The 22,859-nt window shown below is 41.4% G+C and overlaps 1 protein-coding gene across 4 annotated transcripts in view; it reads left to right on the top strand.

Annotated features, from left to right (window-relative positions):
• Positions 1-22,859, top strand: part of LOC122927880 (pendrin-like) — a 117,463-nt gene that overhangs the window by 37,118 nt on the left and 57,486 nt on the right. For all 4 annotated transcript variants that reach the window (XM_044280191.1, XM_044280190.1, XM_044280189.1 and 1 more), the window contains exons 4-7: positions 8,583-8,693; positions 10,357-10,532; positions 11,200-11,364; positions 12,787-12,939. In XM_044280191.1, coding sequence (XP_044136126.1) covers positions 8,583-8,693; positions 10,357-10,532; positions 11,200-11,364; positions 12,787-12,939 — 605 coding nt within the window. The remainder of the gene's footprint in view (positions 1-8,582; positions 8,694-10,356; positions 10,533-11,199; positions 11,365-12,786; positions 12,940-22,859) is intronic.

The raw sequence follows: 22,859 nt of genomic DNA on the forward strand, positions 1-22,859 counted from the left end.
TATTTGTTTTTTATTAAGTTGCCTAATAATTATGTACAGTAATAGTCACCTGGACACACAGATATCCCCCTAAAATAGCTAAAACTAAAAACAAACTAAAAACTACTTCCAAAAATATTCAGCTTTGATATTAATGAGTTTTTTGGGTTCATTGAGAACATGGTTGTTGTTCAATAATAAAATTAATCCTCAAAAAAACTTGCCTAATAATTCTGCACTCCCTGTAGATTTTGCCTCAGCCTGGAATGAGTGCCGTAGCTGCAAGAATTGGTAAAAGGCCGTATGAGGCAGGGCAAAGTCGTCCCTGAGCTGTTCAAATGATTTGAACGCCCCATCTCTCTGCAGCTGATACAGAAATTTCACGCCTTTCCGTTCTCAGGGCGAAAACCCTTCTAAGCAAAATATTTCAGGCAGCAGGGGATTTTTCCACAGGGGAGTGACCTGAGTGAATCCCTGTACAGACAGCAAATCCTGAAACTTATGCCAAATCTTGTGTATCAGAGTAAATGTAGGGTGTCTCCACAGGTTATCAGAGAGGCCACTTTGTTCCAATAGGACCACCGGTGAGTCATCTTCTGTAATGTGTGCTATTAGCTTGGCAGATGCGATATCCCCTGAGGTTCCTCCCCCCCACCCCCTCATGAGAGGATATATAATATAGCCATGAATTTGGAATGGATAGACCCCCTGTTTCTTTTCTTCTCTGTAAAATATCTAGCCAGATCTTGGCTCGTTTATTTCGCCAGATAAAGCTTCTAAACATTCTATCTATCCAGAATTTTTTTTTTTTTTTTGTGGAATCTAGACAGAGGAATTGTGCAAGACATACATAAGCTTTGGCATGAGAATCATTTTAAGGAGATTGCTCCTACCTATTTCAGACATTGGTAGTTTGCACCACGCATTGATTTTTTTCACCTATTTTATTCAGAAGCGACTCTATATTGTTTTTCACATAGTGCCAAATGTTTGTTGAGACCACAATTCCCAAGTACTTAAATTTGTGGACGACCTGCAGCTGAGTGTAAAAAAGGGAGAAATCAACAGGGGTCTGATCCAGTGGACACAGAATGGACTTGTCCCAATTTATGCGAAGACCAGACCTGTCTCCAAAATCCTGTATAAGAGACATGATAAGGCCCAGCGACTGCTTCACATTTCCCACATATATGAGCAGGTCATCTGCGTAGAGAGACACCCTCTCCTCTTTGGCTTCCATAGGAAATCCAACTATTTTTTCCGAGGATCAGAGTAAACATGCAAGCGGTTCAATCGCAATGGCGAATAGAAGAGGGGATAACGGGCACCCCTGACGTGTGCCTCTTCCCAACCCAAATACCACCATTAGCTTTAATCCTAGCTCTGGGACTGCGGTATAGTAGTTGAACCCAGGATATACTATATATGTGTTTCCAAAGCCTATGACTTGTAATACTTCCCAGAGATAGTTCCATTCCACACTATCAAAGGCTTTGGCCGCATCCAGAGATAGTATGGCCCGATCTCCCACCGATTCTGCTCTCCTCTGGATATTAAGAAATAGCCTCCTGAGGTTTATCGAGGTGGATTTGTCAGGCATGAATCCTGCCTAATCATTATGGATGATAGTCGAGATAACAGCCTGTATCCTATTTGCTAGGACCTTTGTCAATATCTTAATCGGAGTTTAATAGGGAGATTGGTCTATACGAATCAGGGAGGGTCGGGTCTTTCCCAGGCTTTGTTAGTACAACCACCACCACTGCCTCCTTCATTGAAGTTTGGAGTTCCCCATTTTGAAAGGCATCATTAAAGACATATAGTAGTTGTGATAATAATAGTTTGGTATATTTTTTTTTAAAACTCCAGTAAACCATCCATCCCGGGAGCCTTTTCATTCAGGAAAGATTGAAGCACTGTATTTAGTTTGGTTACTGTCAGGGGTTCGTCTAGATAGGCCGCATTTACGTCTGAAAGCCGCAGGATGTGGATCCCAGCAAGATAATCTGTAATATTTTGGGAGTCTACTGTCGACTTGGTTAGATATAGAGTTTGGTAGTACGTGTGGAATATTGCCAGGATATCCGCGTCGTCAAGAACCATCAGTTCCCCGTACGGACAGAATTTTTGATGGGCCATCTTGTGCCCTGACGACCCTGGCCAATAGTTTGCCAGAGCTTTCACCAGCCTCAAATAATTTTGGTTTAAGAAAGAAATGTCTATGATCCGCATTACGGAGTAGATGTTCGTTTAAATCTGTCTGCGCCTTCACAAACTACGCCTCATGTTCCTGCGAGGGATATTCAATAAATCTCTTTTCCGATTCCCTGACTAGGTCCTGAAGCTGTTTTTGAATTTCCCTGACTTTTGTTTTATGGCGGCTAATCCGCTGAATGTATAAACCACGGATGAATGTTTTACATGCATACCACACTACTCCCACAGATGCAGATCCTATATTATTAGTGAAAAACTTCCTAATCGTCTCTGTAATGCCCTCCTCCCCATCCACCAGCTGCATCCAAAAAGGGTCAAGTCTCCACGCACCGACCCCAAAAGATTTCCCCACACCCAGCTGAAGAACTACATGTATAGGGGAATGGTCAGATAGTCTTGGCAAATATGTGACGTCTGCTACAAGAGATATCATATCTGAGGATCCCACAGCTAAATCAATTCTAGATAATAAGTGGTGAGAGCTAGAAAACAATGAAAACGAGCGTTTGGATTCCTAACCCACCAGATATCATGTAGGTCTAGTTCCCGTAATACAGTGGCAAAGTTAGTTTCTCTATCCGTACTCGACCCTTCCATCCTATCCATCTTTGCAGAAGGACATGTATTAAAGTCACCTATTATTAAAATGGGACATATAGACAGCTCCTCAACAAAGACCATGATCTCTTTTAACATAAGGAGGAGGAATATATACTGCTACTAGGACAAAGGTTATGTTGTGACAGGTAGTGTGCAAGCACACATACCTCCCCATAGGGTCTATACAAGACGAGTGACATATAAAAGGTATAGATCTGTGCACTAGGACACTCACTCCCCTTGAATGCATGGAAAGTGTGGAGTGGTAAGAGTGACCCATCCATGGTTTCTGTAATAAATGAGCAGTAGTAGAAACCAGGTGTGTCTCTGATAGACAAATCACTGCAGGCTGATATGGTTGTAATGCTAAAAATATCTTAGCTCGCTTTAATCCCCTTACATTCTACCCTACTATTTTAATTTTATCAGCCATAATCCCCACAGTGGTACCAGGGGCGGATTAAGTGCATGAAGGCCCGGGGCTGTCTACCCAACTTGGGCCCCCCCCCCCCCTCCATTTTAGTTTATTTTTATTTTTTTTGTATGAAGAGGCTGCGGTGCTTCATGGGCGCCACAGTCTCTTCTTAGGCCATATGACATCTTCAGACTAAAAAAAAATACCCCAAATTGGGTCCTAAACTGAAGAATTTGCTCGTCAAATTTAAAATACATATAAATGTAATAAAAAAAGACATGGAGGAGAATACAGCACCACATACCTGTTACATTCAGTGACATCTCCTGTCATGTAGATATTCTCTTTCCTCTTCTCCTCCATTTGACCCAGACCACCATGGCAAATTCTTTTAGCCGCATCTCGTCTCTACAGTTTGTAACACAGACACGTTAGATTTCTAAATTTTTCCATCAACCTCCTCATCCTGGTGTCCCCACAGTGTCATCCTGCCACCCCCAATACTGTGCCCGTTGTGCTCCCCAATGCCCCGGGAACTATACTGCTGAAAAAATAGTGACCCTGATAGATATAATTGGGGTAATTTATCAAACTGGTGTAAAGTAGAACTGGATTTCCAAAAGAGCTGTCAAATATGAAAGGTGGAATCTGATTGGCTGCTATGGGCAACTAAGCCAGTTCTGCGTTACACCAGTTTGATAAACTACCCCAAATGTTCCTATAGTGTCTACAGCATTTATAATGTCCCCTAGAGTGCCCCCAGTAATAATACTACCCTCTATTGTGCTCCAGGCAATAATCCCTGTATAGTGTCCCCAGAAATAATAGAATTGCCCCTACAGTGCCTCCCCAATAGCAACACCCCCATATAGTAATTTCCACCACACTGCCCCCACATAGTAATCCCCCCATAGTAATTTGCCCCCACACAGTAATTTCCCCCAAACTGCCCCATATAGTAGTTTGCCCCCACACAGTAATTTGCCCCACACTGCCCCCACATAGTAATTTCCACCACACTGCCCCCACATAGTAATTTCCACCACACTGCCCCCACATAGTAATTTCCCCCCACATAGCAATTTCCCCACACTGTTCCCACATAGCAATTACCCCACACTGCCCCCACATAGAAATTACCCCACACTGCCCCCACATAGAAATTACCCCACACTGTCCCCACAGGGCAATTTCCCCCACACAATAGTTTCCCCACACTGCCCCCATATAGAAATTTGCCCCCACATAGTAGTCCCTCCCATAATAATTTGCCCCCACACTGCCCCATCTAGTAATTTGCCCCCACATAGTATTCCCTCATAATAATTTGACCCCACACTACTCCCACATAGCAGTTTGCCCCCACACTGCCCCATCTGGTAATTTGCCCCCACATAGTATTCCCTCATAATAATTTGCCCCCACACTGCCTCCACATAGCAATTTGCCCCCACACTGCCCTATCTAGTAATTTGCCCCCACATAGTATTCCCTTATAATAATTTGCCCCCACACTGCCCCCACATTCCCCCCCATGTAATCGATTTATCTTCCCTAATATGTCCTCCTGTGTCCCCCCCCCCCCCCAAGTAGGCACATGAAATAAAAAAAATAAAAAATGAACAAAAAATGAAAAGATAAATACTCACCTATGTCCAGGGCCAGGCGCTTGCTCGCAGAGGAAGGCGCGTCACAGTGCTGCGTCCCGGCACAGACGCGCGATGACGTCATCACGCATGCCTGCGCCGGGATTTCACTACCGCATAGGCCTCTGGCCTACAAGGCCTGAAGCCTATGCGGTGAATGCCGGTGATCGGCGACGGGACAGGGAGCTATGCGCTCCCGTGCCCCGCCGCAGTATGTGGGCGTTCGGGTCAGCGTTGGGCCCCCCAGCGGTGCTGGGCCCGGGGCTGCCGACCCGAACGTCCCTATTGTAATCTGCCACTGAGTGGTACATAAGGTCAGAAGAACCATCCTGGGGGCTCTGCTTTTCCCTCCGCCATCTACTCCAAACCCAAATTTGTATTGTGCGCATCTCATCGCCAGTCCCACCCGATCCCAAACCCCATAATAACATCATAAAAAAATAATATTCAGTTGTCAGGAGCATATACCAAACAATTAACAGCTTAACAAATACATTTAGGGCAAAAATATTTCCTGTAGTCGGACTCCTGCCTATTAACAAAACTTTTGAATACATAATGTGAAAAAAAAACAAAGCCAGTAAGCATTAGTACTCCTCTAACCTGCCTCCTAAAGAATACAGTCTGCATCCTGCGAAAATCAAATAGATCTTACATTTTTCAGCTGCTCCCTTAATATTCTAAGGCATATACAGTATCTTCCTACAAAATAGCAATCATTAGTACGTTTCTATAATGTACAAACTCCTATCGGAATAGAAAATTGCAATAGAACAAGAGCAAAGGAGAGGACACAGATGTATTATATTATACTCATCGGACACGATCCTTGACTCTCATAGGATCCATTACAGTTCCTGGAACTTGTAGAAGGTGCGTTCATCCAATGTTCACTGAGGATTTAAGAGAGCGTTCGTTGGCCTCCAAACTCTGCGCCGCATCCATCGGTGTGTCAAATATGCAGGTTTCTCTATGCGCCACCACGTGGAGCTTGGCCAGGTACAACATAGAATAGGGAATTTGTAGGTCCTGAAGACGGCGTTTCACATCCTGGAACTTTACTCTTTTGCGCTGAACCTCGGCAGAAAAATCTGGAAAGATAAAACTTTATTTCCGTTAATTAAAAGCTCAGAATGATTTCTGGCTTTTTAGAGAATGATGTCTCTATCCCTAAAGTGTAGCACTTTCATTAAGACTGGACGAGGGGGGGCCCCCGTGGTGGAGCATGGAAAGGCACCCTGTGCGCTCTTTCAATGGCAAACAAACGTGATAGAGTCCTTGCCAAATTTGAGGGTTAGCCAACCTTCAAAAAATGCCACTGGGTCAGTCCCTTCTGCATTTTCGTGTACCCCAATCAATCTGAAGTTGTTTCTCCTTGACCTATTTTTCAGGTCATCAGTTTTAGACATCAGTAGTGTCACAATATGTATAATTCTGCCGAGATCCCTTTTCACAGGGGGTAATTGATCCTCAATGGTGCTCTCTCTATCTTCGACCTCTTTGGTCCTCTGATTGACCTGCCTAAGATCTTGCCCGATGAGGGAGACATTTTCTTGCAAGCTGCCCATGCGTGTTGTGAGAATAGCCAGTGAACTGCTGCAGTGCTGTACAGCTGCAAAGATATCTTTAATTGTGGGTTCTACTCCATCAGTAGGAAAGTGGTCAAGCTTCATAAGAGTATCCTCTGTAGCACAGGGAAGAGCCTGTTGATCTATGGCCTTTTCCCTCCCTGATTGCTGAGCTGCCATCTTGGGGACCTGATGCACACAGTCAGTGCTCTCAGTGGGGTTCATGGATGTTTTCCCCTCACAATTGGTAGGGGCGCCTGATACATTTGGAGGGGGCACTGAGGATGAGCTGGCGAATTTGCCCAGACAGGCCGCAACATCGGCGGCTCTCACCTCAGACGCGGCTCCATCTTGAGTCTCTCTGCTCCTTCTCTTTCTTTACCGCGCACTTCATGTCGGCACACACCCATGTCCGCACATCTAGGGGAGTATTCCGAGGGCCAGCTAGGCTGTCAGCTAGCGATATGGCAGGAGGATGGAGGATGATTGTAGGAGACAGGACGGGAGTCTCTCGGTATTGCGTCCTTTTACATGCCTGACCAGGCCACACCCCAATCCTCTAGAACTTTTAAATATTTCCTATGTTTCTTATTTTTAACTTCTTGTTCAACTTTTGTTATTTCCTGTTGCCACTTTTTGGATAGTTCTATATATTCCTCCATTTCTTTGAACGGTTCTAACTTGGTTTTAATATTCTCAATGTCAGTGCATCGGCTCATAAGTTTCTGCTTCCTTTTAATAAACCAAATGGCATTCAAACCACATTAACTTACGAACTTCTCCCAATCATGAATGGCAATTGCCATCTCAAACCTTCGGGAATTTTTTCTTCCACAAGGTAATTCTCTAATGAGATGTCATCCCAAATAGTCCTAATTTCTTTACTCATTAATTGTTCTAATTCCATAAATATACTATCTTGACTCACATTAAACCTTTCAGTGGTTAATTAGGGGTTAAAAAAATATATACCCACCTCATCCACTTGCTCGTGGAGAGGACATCTGCTCCCGTCTTGATTGAAGAAAACCCACCAAAGGACCGTGCGTGAGCGCGATGACGCCACCACGTGCACCCAGCATGATTATGTGGTGAGGTCATTATCCTCGCCACAGGTCCTTTGGCAGATTTTCTTCAATCAAGATGGGAGTGGACGGCCTCTCCACAAGTAAACGGATGAGGTATGTAATTTTAGGAAACATTGATTCATTACCACAAAGCCCAAAGAAATCTGGCTTTGCAAGGAATCCAATTTTTCCTGAAATTCAGATCAAAGTCTACTTCAGATACTTCGATTCGCTCAACACTAATAGCCTTTAAGCAATTCAAAGCATTTCTAGATACTGTATGTCTGCATGTCTACGTGACAGCTTATCAGTTCACAAGTTGCATTTTTTTGTCTCTCTTTTTTTGTGTAGTGTATCATTTTTATGATGTTCATTCTATACTGTTTCTGGAGTGGACTTTTTGCTTTATATTGAACAGGAGTAGTATAACAGAATTCCATCCAGTAAAATAACCAGTTCATGTTTTAATTTGTTTCTCCTGTTGTGTCAGAGATGTAAAAGGGTTTTGCCATAATTGATTATAAATGTTATATACATTGATTGATATATACATTATTTAGGACAGTCACATGACAGTCTCTTTCTAACAAAGCTAGAACCAGCTCTGTACCTCACATGGATCCAGAGATCTTCCCATTCATTGCTGTAATTGTTCTGCTAGATTTATTTCAGGCTGGTATCTCAGGGGGTGTATACTTTCTGCTGTAGCTCTTTCTCTGTAACTGACATAGCTTCTAAAATTTGGCTGGTGGCAGTGAAGATTTAATCTGAGCGCGTGCAACCACCCCAGTGAGGTGGACGGAGAAGTAAGGAAAAGAACAAACAGCAGGTGGCGCTATACATATTTTATTGAATAGCTAAGTGACTGTACAAAATTTTTAATTGCATGTAATTACAAAAGTATTTAGATCCAGTTGCTGGCTTGAAAAATGTAGAATATTTTTTTTGCCACAACATCTTTAATGCTGCTGATTTCTCATATAAACCATTCAAGAAAGCCTCCACTTCAAGAAAAAAAATTTAATTAATGAGATCCTATATGTTTATAGCGTAATATATTATAACATAATATATATGTGTTTGCTTACAGGTTTGGCATTTGCGTTGCTTGCTGAGGTTCCAGTGGGATATGGACTTTATTCCTCCTTCTTTCCCATCTTGACCTACTTCTTCTTAGGAACATCTAGGCACATTGCAGTTGGTAGGTTTTTATACAATCCAGATCCAGAGAACAATGCTTGCTTTTATTTTAGAGACAGTATTACAACTGTGACTTTCCCGGTTTGTCTTGTGTCTACAGCAGGGATGGCCAACCTGCGGCTCTCCAGCTGTTGTAAAACTACAAATCCCACCATGCCCTGCTATAGGCTGATAGCTGTAGGCAGTCTGGGCATGCTGGGAATTGTAGTTTTGCAACAGCTGGAGAGCCGCAGGTTGGCCATCCCTGGTCTACAGCCATGTTACTCTCATGCGGCAGAATTTTCCATTTATTTTTTTGTGCATGAGAGATGTGTCAGACGATACAAAGTCTTCAGCCATATCTATAACATTTATATAACAAGTTAAAAAAGGATGAATGCTGGGAAATATATTTTAAGATGACCGTAGCTTTTCCTAGTTGGATTTTAATATAATTAATATAATCAGTAAAATTGTCTGCTGGGATATAAAAATAAACATAAGCCCGATTCTTACCAAATTAATATTCCGTATTTTTCGTAACTATAAGACACACCTAGGATTTGGAGAAAGTAAATAAGAAAAAATATATTTTTCACCAGACCACAGATCAGACCCTTAAATCAGACCCCAAAGCTCCATCAGCCTCAGACCAGACCTCCAACCTCCATCACCCTCAGATAAGCCCCCCATCAGCCTAAGATCATACCCCCATCAGACTCTGATCAGACCCCATCAGCCTCAGAACAGACCCTGTCATCCTTAGATCAGACGCCATCAGCCTCAGATCAGACGTCATCATCCTCAGCTCAGACCCCATCAGCCTCAGCTCCAGAACAGACCCCATTAGCCTCAGAACAGACCCCATCAGCCTCAGAACAGACCCCATCAGCCTCAGAACAGACCGCATCAGCCTCAGAACAGACCGCATCAGCCTCAGAACAGATCCCATCTGCCTAATATCAGACCCCATCATCCACAGATTAGACCCCATCAGCCCCAGAACAGACCCCCATCAGCCTCAGAACAGACTCCATCAGCCTCAGATTGGACTCCCATTAGACCTCAAACTTACCTCGCTTGCTCCAGATGGCACTGCCACTTACTCACTGCTCCCTGGTCTTCTGGCCTACGCTGCACTCACACAATGTCAGGTCATAGTGCGCGCCTACATGCACTACATCCTGACGCTGTACACCATCAGGGCACAGTTCAGAGCGGGGCCCGTAAAAAGACCAGGTAGGATGAGTACTGCGCGGCTCTTCCCTCTCTGCTCCCTGCGTCTCCTGCATGCCGATGACCGCTTCCATAATGGAAACAGTCATTAGTATTCAGACAATAAGATGCTCTGCCAATTTTCCCTCCCGCCCTGCAGGAGAAGACCAGGTACCGCTGATTACAGAGCCAGCACAGGAAGCGCTGCATTCACCGCTCCCCAGTCCTCCTGTACTAACGAGTGCTTCTGTAATGGAAGTGCTCAATAGTATTCACCCCATAAAATGCACTGACATTCCCCCCCCCCCCCCACTCTAGTACGTCTTATAGTTATAAAAAATACGGTAGATGTTTCACTGGACTCTGATTCGAATCCCATACAATGAACAGTTTTTATCCAAATCTGTGACTCACTTGTATCTTGTTTTATTCAGCGGTTACTTCATGACTATATACATCTATGCCAACAGGACCATTTCCAGTTATCTGTTTAATGGTTGGACAAGTTGTGCTTGCTCTGGCCCCTGATGACAAATTCATAATTGCCAATTCCACATGGAATGAAACGCAGATAGATTATGAAGCACGGGATGCTGCAAGAGTTGTCATATCAAGCACTTTATGCTTCTTAAGTGGAATAATACAGGTAGTACATTTTATGTATTTTGTGAATGATATAAGGACTATAGATATGCTTATTTTATTCAGTATCACTGCATTGTCTGGGTGGAAAGTTCAGATTAGGCAAATATCTCTGCCAAGGATCACCAGCAAAATCTGCATTGCAAAGAGTAAAATACATGGCATATACACCACAAATCCACATCATAGACATGCTGTGGTTTTAAAAATTCCACAGCATGCATTTAATGGGAACCCCATTACCTCTTTCCTAACGGAGCAGAGTTACAAGGTAGACATTTAGCACACAATAAAGGAAACACATAGAAGGTAAGTATTATGCTCATCTCCGGATATGTCCTCCTTCAGCACTGAACCTGAAAACACCCTTAATATGTTTTCTAGTTAAATGGACTACATTTATGATTGTGTAGCTTGCTAGGATTTATTCTGACCTGCAAATTGTTAGTTTTATAGGATAGATTTCTGTCTCCTACTTATCCACATTTTTAAAAAATACAGTTGAGCTATATATTGTTTCCATCAGTTATTAATACCAGCTGTATTAAACATTTAAAGAAAAATGTGGTATGAACAAACTAAATTGTGTACAGTATTATGTAAATTGTACCTAGAGAAAAATAGTGGAGGATTTAACAGTTGTTTGAATTGTTTCTTTATTTTATCACTAGCTTGCACTAGGAGCACTGCAGTTTGGCTTTGTTGTCAGATACCTGGGAGATCCATTAGTTCGAGGATTTACCACAGCTGCTGCTTTCCAAGTATTCATCTCACAGATCAAACTGATTTTCAACATACCGTCAACAAATTACAGTGGAGTACTGTCAATAGTTTATGTGAGTGCATATAATTGACAGCTGGTGATGTGTCTAATTTTACAGTATTAGGGCTCATGCACACGGCCATTGGCCGGCCGTGCCGTATTGCAGACGGCAAACAGCAGGTCCACAATATACGGACACCAGCTATGGGCACACCATATCACGAATGTGGACCCATTCACCTGAACAGAGACACAGAACCTCTCTCCATGTTCAAGTTGAATGGGTCTACATCCGTCTGCGGCAAACGCACGGAAGATGCCCATGCATTGGAGACCGCAAACTGCGACCCCCAATACACGGAACAGCCGGTTCCCTAAGGGTCTATTCACACGTCCGCAAAATGGGTCCGCATCCGTTCTGCAATTTTGCGGAACAGGTGCAGACCCATTCATTTTCAATGGGGCCGGAATGTGCTGTCCGCATCCGCACTTCCGCATCCGTGCTTCCGTTTCCGCAAAAAAATAGAACATGTCCTATTAGGCATTTTCTGTTATAGTGCTGGCGATGTGCGGTCCGCAAATTGCGGAATACACATTGCCAGTGTCCGTGTTTTGCGGACGTGTGAATGGACCCTTACTCTAACTAAATTGGATTATGTATGTTTTATTTATGCACAGTTATGGATACTTATGCACAGGTTTATTTTTTTATTGTTTTATTTGCTTCCTAAAGTAAAAAGTAACCAACTTTCTGCATAGTGCTCATTAAAAATTTCCTGCCATTTTGCTTTTGAAGATTCTTTGCAGTTCTTTCATGTAGATGACTGTCCCGCTGCTTCTGACTTAGATTCAACAGGACACTGCCCTTGGCTGTATCATCTCTTACAACTTAGTGTCAGAGACAGAATGGAGGGCAAGGAGGTTTTACCTGGCAGATGAAAGAGTGGAGAAGGAGGAAAGCATTCATGTTTTCAGAGAGGGTAGATCAAACAAGCTGTACTGTATCAGGAAGGAACAATCACCTATGTATCTCTTTGCACAGAGAGAGCAGAGGGCCCTGGGAGGGAGAAGAAAATCACATACTTCTCAGCATCAATGTAGTAACACAGTAGAAAATACAACCCAAATTACTATAGAAGGGGAAACCAGGAGCGAAGCTGTGCTGATACATGAGAAGGTGAAGGCAGCAACATCCTGGAATCACAGACCTTACATCCAGCATGTATTACTGGCTGAGACATGCCATGTAAGAAAAGTCTGTAACTAGGAGCAGGTTGCAAAATGCATGTTGTTGGGGTTTGAAAATCAATGAAACTCAGTGAATCAGTGAATATTGCAAACCAAAACTATGCATGATAGGTAAAAAAAAAATTCGGTGTCAAAGTATCCATAACCTTTAATGGTGTATTTATTCTATAATATATAATTGTGTAAAGTGGTAACTAAAGCAGTTGTTGTTAGTGCCATGCTAATTGTCTGCTTTTAATTTTTTTAGACAACCATTGATATCTTTGCCAACATTAGTAAAACAAACTTTGCTGATCTTACAGCTGGATTGATCACTTTAGTGTTATGTTTGGTTGTGAAAGACTTAAATGAGAGATATAAGCATATAATGCGCATTCCTATTCCAATTGAGGTCATTTTGGTAAGTCAGATATTATACTAGCATTCTGTATGTTGTGTTCACATGTGCAAAAGTTTTAGCCAGGTAAAAAAATGCTGCAAAGTAAGAATGCTTTCAAAAATAGAAGTGTTAATAGTTTATTTTTATCAATTAACAAAATGCAAAGTAAATGAACAAAAGAGAAATCTAAATCAAATCAATATTTGGTGTGACCATCCATTGCCTTCAAAACAGCATCAGTTCTTCTAGGTACACTTGCACACTTGTCTTTGAAGGTACTCGGCAGGGAGGTTCTTCCAAACATCTTGGAGAATGAATGACATATTTTCTGTGTATTTAGGCTTGCTCAAGTCCTTTTGTCTCTTCATGTAATCCCAGACTCAATTATGTTAATCTCAGGGCTCTATGAGGGACATATCATCACTTCCAGGACTCCTTGTTGTTCTTTACACTGAAGATAGTTCTTACCGACATTGGTTATATGTTTGGGGTCATTATCCTGTCGAAGAATACATTTGGAGCCAATCAGATCTGTGATGGTATTGCATGATACATATGTATCTGCCAGTGTTTCTTAGCACAGAGGGGACATTAATCCCCTTAAAAATGTAAAGCAGCAGATAAAAGACACATCAAGTTTACTTTGATGTGGAAACAAGGCCAAGTTACTCAACTATGCAGGAAAACATAGGAACTGGGGTGTGGGAAAATGGCAGCTGGTGCTCTAGACTGATGAGTCAAAATTTGAAATATTTGTCTGTAACATAATGTAGTTTCTTTACCGAAGAGCTGGAGACTGATACAAGAATGAGTGTCTACCATAAACAGTAAAATATGGTGGAGGTAAGGAACCTTGCAAGTTTGGGGCTGCATTTCAGCAAATGGAGTTGGGAATTTGTTCAGGATTATTGGCATCCTCAATGCTGAGAAATACAAGCAAATAGTTATTCATCATACTGTACCATCAGGGGGGCATCTGATTGGCTAAATATTTATTCTGCAGCAGCACAATGACCCCAGACATACTGGCAATGTCATTAACCCTTAGGATACTGGAGTTTTTTTCGTTTTTGAGTTTCATTTTTCTTCTCTGTCTTCCTGGAGCCGTTCACATATCTATAGAAAGGCTTGTTTTTTGGGGGACAAGTTGTACTTGCTAATGCCATCATTTAACATGGCATACAATGTAGTGGGAAGCAGGAAAAATTTCCAAATGGGGTGGAATTGGAAAAAAATATGAAATTTCTCCACCGTTTTACAGATTTTGTCCCTACGGCGTTCCGTTTGTGGTAAAACTGACCTGTGCCCTTCATTCTTTGGGTCAGTATCATTACAACAATACCACATATGTATAGGTTTTATATGTCTAAATACTATAAAAATAATTTAAAACTTTGAAAAAAAACAATTTTTTTACACCACCATATTCTAACCCCAATAATTAGTTTTTTTATAGTTATGTCTACTGTGCTGTGTGGGGGCTCATTTTTTGCAGGACGATCTGTAGTTATTATTGCTACCATTTGTGTGAGTTTTTTTTATCACAATCACTGAATCTGCTATTTTGATCCTTTTTTCTTTTACACCATTCGCTGTATTTGAAAAATATTTTTATATCTTAACAGTATGGGTGTTTTTGGATGCAGTGATGCCCATGATGTTTATATTTTTTATTATTTATGTATTTTTTATTTTATTTAACACGTTAAGGACCTATGACGAGTATAGTCGTCCTGTAGCACTGATACTTAGCGCTCCAGGACGAGTATACTCTTCCTGGCATTAAACTGTCCCCATGTCTGCAGACATGGTGACAGCGCTGAGTGCCGGCTGTTACACACAGCCAGGCACCCAGGGTCAATGCCGAGGGGGGTCCTGTGACCCCCCTGTATCGGCGATCGATGCAAACCGCAGGTCAATTCAGACCTGCGGTTTGCAGCGCTTTCTGTCGTTTCTGATCCGCAGGGATCAGAAACTTTGAAATGGCCAAAGTAAAAAAAATGTAACCCTACACCGCAGGGAGGCGGGTTGTGGGCGTTGCGGCAGTTGCAGGAGGCGGGATCGCGATACCCCGCCCGCCTCCCCCTGAATATTCATTGGTGGTCAGTGGTTTATACCAGAGTGTCAGCACATTGCTGACACTCTGGTATAAACGGCTGACATCGCTGCAATGTCAGCCATTTCCCCCATTCCAAACAGCGGTCCGTACGGACCGCTGTATGGAAAGGATTAAGTCAGGGAGCTCTCTCCCTCTGCCATCGGGGGGCTGCTGTGCCTTTGCAGCCCCCAGATGGATGGGGTGACAGAGGGAGGGAGCTCCCCTCCTTCCCTTTCCCCGTCTGCTCAGTTGTGGCAGACGGAGAAGGTTCCCATGGCAACAGGACACCTTCTCAGGCATCCTGCTGTCCATGGTGCTGAACAGATCTATGCTAAAGGCATATTTCTGTTCAGACAGTGTAAGTAAAATGCGGGACAATACACTATATGGTGTATTGTACTGTATTGTACAGACATCAGACCCACTGGATCTTCAAGAACCAAGTGGGTCTGGGTCCAAAAAATAGATAATAAAAACACATTTATCACTGAATAAAAATGTAAAAAATTAAATACACTACACATATTAGGTATCGCTGCGTCCGTAACGACCTGATCTATAAAACGGTCATGTTACTTTCCCCGCACGGTGAACGCCATAAAAAAAAATATATATATATATATCAGGAAATTGAAATTTTGCCCACCTTACTTCCCAAAAAAGGTAATAAAAGTGATCAAAAAAGTCGCATATACGCCGAAATAGTACCAATCAAACCGTCACCTCATCCCGCAAAAAATGAGCCCCTACATGAGACAATGGACCAAAAAATAAAAAAACTATGGGGACACTATAACATGATTTTTTTTTTGTTTCAAAAATTATATTATTGTGTAAAACTTACCTAAATAAAAAAGTATACATATTAGGTATCGCCGTGTCCGTATCGACCAGTTCTATAATAATATCGCATGAGCTAACCCCTCAGATGAACACTGTAAAAAATAAAAACTGTGCTAAATAAACAATTTTTTGTCACCTTACATCACAAAAAGTGTAATAGCAAGTGATCAAAAAGTCATATGCACCCCAAAATAGCACCAATCAAACCGTCATCTCATCCCGCAAAAATCATACCCTACCCAAAATAATCGCCCAAAAACTGAAAAAACTATGGCTCTTAGACTATGGAAACACTAAAACATGATTTTTTGTTTCAAAAATGAAATCATTGTGTAAAACTTATACATAAAAAAAAAAATACATATTAGGTATCGCCGTGTCCGTATCGACCGGCTCTATAAAAATATCACATGACCTAACCCCTCAGGTGAACACCGTAAAAATATAAAAATAAAAACCGTGTAAAAAAAAAGCCATTTTTTTTTATCTTATGTCACAAAAAGTGTAATATCAAGCGATCAAAAAGTCATATGCACCCCAAAATAGTGGCAATAAAACCGTCATCTCATCCCACAAAAAATGAGACCTTACCTTAGATAATCGCCCAAAAACTGAAAAAACTATGGCTCTCAGACTATGGAGACACTAAAACATTTTTTTTTTTGTTTCAAAAATGAAATCATTGTAGTTTCTTAGATGGGGTCACTTTTATGGAGTTTCTACTCTAGGGGTGCATCAGGGGGGCTTCAAATGGGACATGGTGTCCAAAAAAACAGTCTAGCAAAATCTGCCTTTAAAAAAACGTATGGCATTCCTTTCCTTCTGTGTCTTACCGTGTGCCCGTACAGTGGTTTATGACCACATATGGGATGTTTCTGTAAACTACAGAATCAGAGCCATAAATATTGAGTCTTGTTTGGCTGTTAACCCTTGCTTTGTAACTGGAAAAAAATTATTAAAATGGAAAATCTGCCAAAAAAGTGAAATTTTGAAATTGTGTCTCTATTTTCCATTAATTCTTGTGGAACACCTAAAGGGTTAACAAAGTTTGTAAAATCAGTTTTGAATACCTTGAGGGGTGTAGTTTCTAGAATGGGGTCATTTTTGGGTGGTTTCTAAGCCTCACAAAGTGACTTCAGACCTGAACTGGTCTCTAAAAATTGGTTTTTTGAAAAGTTCCGAAAAATTTCAAGATTTGCTTCCAAACTTTTAAGCCTTGTAACATCCCCAAAATATAAAATATCATTCCCAAAATGATGCAAACATGAAGTAGACATATGGGGAATGTAAAGTAATAACTGTGTTTGGAGGTATTACTATGTATTATAGAAGTAGAGAAATTGAAACTTGGAAATTTGCCACTTTGGTATTTTTTTATAAATAAAAATATATTTTTTTTACTTCATTTTACCAGTGTCATGAAGTACAATATGTGCCAAAAAAACAATCTCAGAATGGCCTGGATAATTCAAAGCGTTTTAAAGTTATCACCACATAAAGTGACACTGGTCAGATTTGCAAAAAATGGCCTGGTCCTTAACCCCTTCCCGACCACAATCCGTATATACACGTGATAGCTGCACATGCCCCGTGCAGCTACCACGTATATAAACGTTCTGGCAGCTCTTTAATCCAAGCGCTGCAAAGCGCTTGGATTAAAGCTTCTGCCCCTGCCCTGCTACTGTCACGGACAGCATACAGTGCAGTAATGCCGGCAAGGGACCAATCAGAGTGGCCCCTTGCCGACAATCAATCCGATTGGTTAGTCTGTGCAGACTAACCAATCGGATTGCGGCAGTGAAAAAAATGCCGGTTTCATGCTCTGATCTGCGCTCTGCAGATCAGAGCATGAAATCAGGTAGGGTCCTCGTAATACCCCCTGCAGCTCATCTAGAGGCAGCTGCCCTGATGCGGTCCGCCCCCTCCCCGCGCATTCATTCTCTAGCCGCCCCTCCTGCCCCAGCCTCCCTCAATATTGGCGGCCGTACCCCCCGATCCCCCTCCTCCTTTCCAGCGCTGCCCCCGATCCCCCTGCTGTGTGTGATGGCGGCGGCTCCATTACTGAGCCGCCGCCATCAGCAGAGAGTGTCAGCTCTATGCTGACACTCTCCTGTAACCCCATAGATGCCGCGGTTGCGGCATCCATGGGGTTATCAGAGGGAGGGAGCTCCCTCTCTCAACCATCGGGGCTGCAGCGCTGTGATTGCAGTACCCGATGGTTGCCATGGCAAAAGCGTCCAGTGCTGCCACCTACAGCACATCTGGAAATATTATACTTTGGAATGCAAGAGCATTGCAAAGTATAGTACAACTATCAGCCCCACTGGATCTTCAAGATCCAAGAGGGAAGTGATAAAAAAATTGAAAATAATAAAAGTAAAAATAAATAAATAAATAAAAATGTAAAAAATAAATAAATTGCATTTTCCTATAAAAAAATGAAAAAATAAAATACACGTATTAGGTGTCACGCGTCCATAACGACCGTCTCTATAAATATATCACATGATAGACCCCATCCGATAAACACCATAAAAATAAAATAAAAAAACAGTGCCACCTTACATCACAAAAAGTGCAACAGCAAGCGATCAAAAAGGCTTATGACCCCAAAATAGTACCAATCAAACCGTCACCTCGTCCCGCAAAAAATTATACCCTAATTAAGACAATCGCCCAAAAAATAAAAAAGCTATGGCTCTCAGACTATAGAGACACTAAAACATCATTTTTTTGGTTTCAGAAATGCTATTATTGTGTAAAACTTAAATAACTAAGAAAAAGTATACATATTAGGTATTGATACATCCGTAACGATCTTCTCTATAAAACTATCACATGACCTAACTCCTCAGATGAACGCTGTAAAAATAAATAAATGAAAACTGTTCCAAAACAGCCAATTTTTGGGTCACCTTGCCCCATAAAGTGTAATAATGAATGATCAAAAAATCCTATGTACCCAAAAATGGTACCAATAAAAACCTCAACACTTTCTGCAAAAAACGAGCCCCTGCACAAGACGATCGGCAGAAAAATAAAAAAACATATGGCGTTCAGAAAACCAATCCAGCACAATCTGCCTTAGAAAAACCATATGGCATTCCTTTCCTTCTGCGCCCTGCCGTGTGCCCGTACAGCAGTTTACGACCACATGTGGGGTGTTTATGTAAACCGCGGAATCAGGGTAATAAATATTGAGTTTTGTTTGGCTGTTAACCCTCAATGTGTTAAAGAAAAAAAAATTATAAAATGGAAAATCTGCCAAAAAAGTGAAATTTAGAAATTTCATCTCCATTTTCCTTTAATTCTTGTGGAATGTCTAAAGGGTTAACAAAGTTAGTAAAATCAGTTTTGAGTAACTTGAGGAGTGTAGTTTCTACAATGGGGTCATTTATGGGGGTTTCCACTATGTAAGCTCCACAAAGTGACTTCAGACCTGAACTGGTCCTTAAAAAGTGGGTTTTGGAAATTTTCTTAAAAATTGTAAGAATTGCTTCTAAACTTCTAAGCCTTCTAACGTTCTAAAAAATTAAAATGACATTTCCAAAATGATGCTGACATACGGGGAATGTTAAGTAATAAATATTTTATTAGGTATGACTTTCTGTCATGAAGTACACCGTGTCACGAGAAAACAATCTCAGAATGGCGTGGATAAGTAAAAGTGTTCCAAAGCTATTACCACATAAAGTGACGCATGTCAGATTTGTAAATTTTGACCTGGACTCTAGGGCATCAATGACCCTTGGTCATGAAAGGGTTAAGGTGAAAATTAGCTCGGTCCTTAAGGTGTTAAAGGAGGTAGGGATAATTAAAATTTTAATTATTTTTTTATCTTTTGCCTTTTTTTTACTTTTTTTTTGTAGCCTCTTTAGGAGGCTACCATGTTCACTACTTTTTTGAATATTACCATACTGCAAATAGCAGTATAGGAATATGTGAATTGCTGATTTCTTATGTTGTCCTGCCACCTGCTGGCCAACATAGGAATTGCAGCTCTAATACGCTGGGTGTCTTCATAGAGAATGAATTACTGGCATCGCCGGTCGCGGTCATTGGCCGCGGACCTCTGCTGTTTAAAACAGCAGAGACACGCTGGCGCAAGCAGGTGCCGTGTTTAAACATCACTCCAGCGCCATACATGTACGACGCTGGTAGTGAAAGGGTTAAGAACTATCTTCAGCATAAAGAAGAACACAGAGTCCTGGAAGTGATGATATGGTCCCCACAGAGCCCTGATCTCAACATCATCAAGTCTGTCTCAGATTACATGAAGAGACAGAAATGTTTGACCACACCAACCTCCACAGAAGATCTGCGGTTGGTTTTCCAAGATTTTTGGAACAGCTTCCCTGCCGAGTACCTTCAAAAACTGTGTGCAAGTGTACCTAGAACAGGGATCAGCAACCTTCGGCACTCCAGCTGTTGTGAAACTACAATTCCCAACATGCTCCATTCATTTCTTTGAGAGTTCTGAAAAGAGCAGAGCAAGTATGCATGCTGGGAGTTGTAGTTTCACAACAGCTGGAGTGCCGAAGGTTGCCTACCCCTGACCTAGAAGAACTGATGGCAAAGAGTAGTCACACCAAATATTGATTTGATTTCGATTTCTCTTATTTTCATTCACTTTGCATCATGTTATTTGATCAAAATAAATTATTAACACTTCTATAAGTTATGGTCCATAACCCGAACCTTGTACGCCAAACTTGAAATACAAGTTTGCTAATCACCATTTATATTAGAAATAGTCAGCGGCTTCTCCTACTGTCTTAGAATATGACCTCTCGGTATCCCCCAATACTGAAGAAAACTGTATATGAAGAGTAGGAATGGAACGAAGGGCACTCAGTAACTAGAAGCGTATGGACATCAATACAAACGAGCAGGTATTGAAAAAGTCACTCAATATATGAAATCAATATAAATCCATAAAACATTCAAGCAATAGTGCATAGGGACCTCTACAGAGCCTCTTATCTTTGGTACATTTATGTACATATAAATTAGTGACAGCAGGTGGTGGGGGCATGGTGACCCCCTTGACTACGGGCACAAATCACAACTGCAACCTCTGTGACCACTTTAGTTATGCCACTGGCAGTATCTCGAAAAAGATATGAAAAGTAGTGTCTAAGAAGACAGTTTAAAGGCATTTATCGTTGCATTTTACTCGATATGAGCTAAAATTAATTTTTTCAATGAGTCTTTATTTAACAATTTCAACATGTTTGTATTCTAAAGCCTTACTCAAATGGCGCAGTTGCATGATTGACAGGACCAGGTGAGACGTCTGGCACTGTCAATCAAGGAAGTCTGAATTTTTTTTGTTAATTCAATTTGTACGAATTGATTCGCTCATCACTACCATTAAATATTTACAATCTAATATATAAAGCTAAATCTATGTATGTCCGGTAAAGGAGTCAGGAAATTTGGCACCCAGGTACATCAGGTGTGCAGGAAGGTTTTAGTACGGGTCTCAGCTGTCTAGCATATACCATTCCTGAGATATTCCCAAAAAATGCAAATATGGCACATCACATGACCTACATTAGCCAATAGAGGCCTGCAGGTCTTTCTCCTCATATCCCATCTCTTATACACGGTGACATGACCCTTATCAGCTAATAGAAAATCGCAGGCCCTTAGTCTACACATACACACAGTTTTACACCAGGTTTCTATAACAACCCAGGTATTTTTCTTCACTGATGTAGGTCAGCTTTAAAGGGCCAGGGCGCTGTGGATGACACTGTTAAGGGAGCAGAGTGCTGTGGAGGTCACAGTTAATGGGACAGGCTGCTTTGGAGGTCACAGTTAAGGGGACGGTCCGCTATAGAAGTCAGTGTTAAGGGTCAGATTGCTGTAGAGGCCATGGTTAAGGAGACGGGGTGTTGTGGAAATCACTGTTAACCACTTCCAGACCGGGCCATTTGCCCTCTTCCTGACCAGGCCTAATTTTGCAAATCTGACATGTCACTTTATGTGGTAATAGCTTTGGAACACTTTTATTTATCCAAGCCATTCAGAGATAGTTTTCTCGTGACAAATTGTACTTCATTATAGTCATAAATTTGAGTCACTATATTTCACCTTTATTTATGAAAAATCCCAAATTTACCAAAAATTTAGAAAAATTAGCAATTTTCATAATTTTAATTTCTCTGCCTTTAAAACAGAAAGTGATACTTCATTAAATATTCATTACTTGACATTCCCCATATGTCTACTTTATGTTGGCATCATTCTGTAAATGTCATTTTATTTTTTTAAGACATTAAAAGGCTTAGAATTTTAGAAGCAATTCTTAACATTTTTAAGAAAATTTCCAAAACCCACTTTTCAAGGACCAGTTCAGGTCTTAAGTCACGTTGTTGGGCGGCCTTAAGTCACGTTGTGGGGCTTACACAGTGGAAATCCCCCATAAATGACTACATTGTAGAAACTACACCCATCAAGTTACTCAAAACTGATTTAAAAAACTTTGTTAACCCTTTAGTTATTCCACAAGAATTAAAGGAAAATGATGCCACATGTAATATGGGACGTCATGTGTGGTTAATGACCTTGATCCCATGTAACAGTACCCTCATCTTGTAAGGGGTAATATATCCGTAGGTGCGACCATACATTTTTGGCTACATCAGGGACTAACCAGCCTATAAAGAAGTATAACTAGCCCCGTGTCTCCTGATGAATCTGGGGCTATATAAATAGATGAAACACGTAGGGTAAAATATATCTATTTATCTGAGCAGTTATGTTTAGGTTTCCTAGCACTCTTTAACTATCAGTGGTTGGGCTCCACACCTCTGCCCATTCTGCTACATTATATACACAAATTGAACAAACGGTGAGAAATCGATGTGGTCACAGATGGTGGAATACAGCAGAATCCCATCTTTTCATCTGTGCGGATGGGAACAACCTGATCGGGTGTGAGATTCAAGCAAGACCCTACCTGTACACCTTCTCCGGAAAGAAGTGTATACCT

This window comes from Bufo gargarizans, chromosome 2 (assembly GCF_014858855.1).
Source record: "Bufo gargarizans isolate SCDJY-AF-19 chromosome 2, ASM1485885v1, whole genome shotgun sequence".
NCBI lineage: Eukaryota > Metazoa > Chordata > Amphibia > Anura > Bufonidae > Bufo > Bufo gargarizans.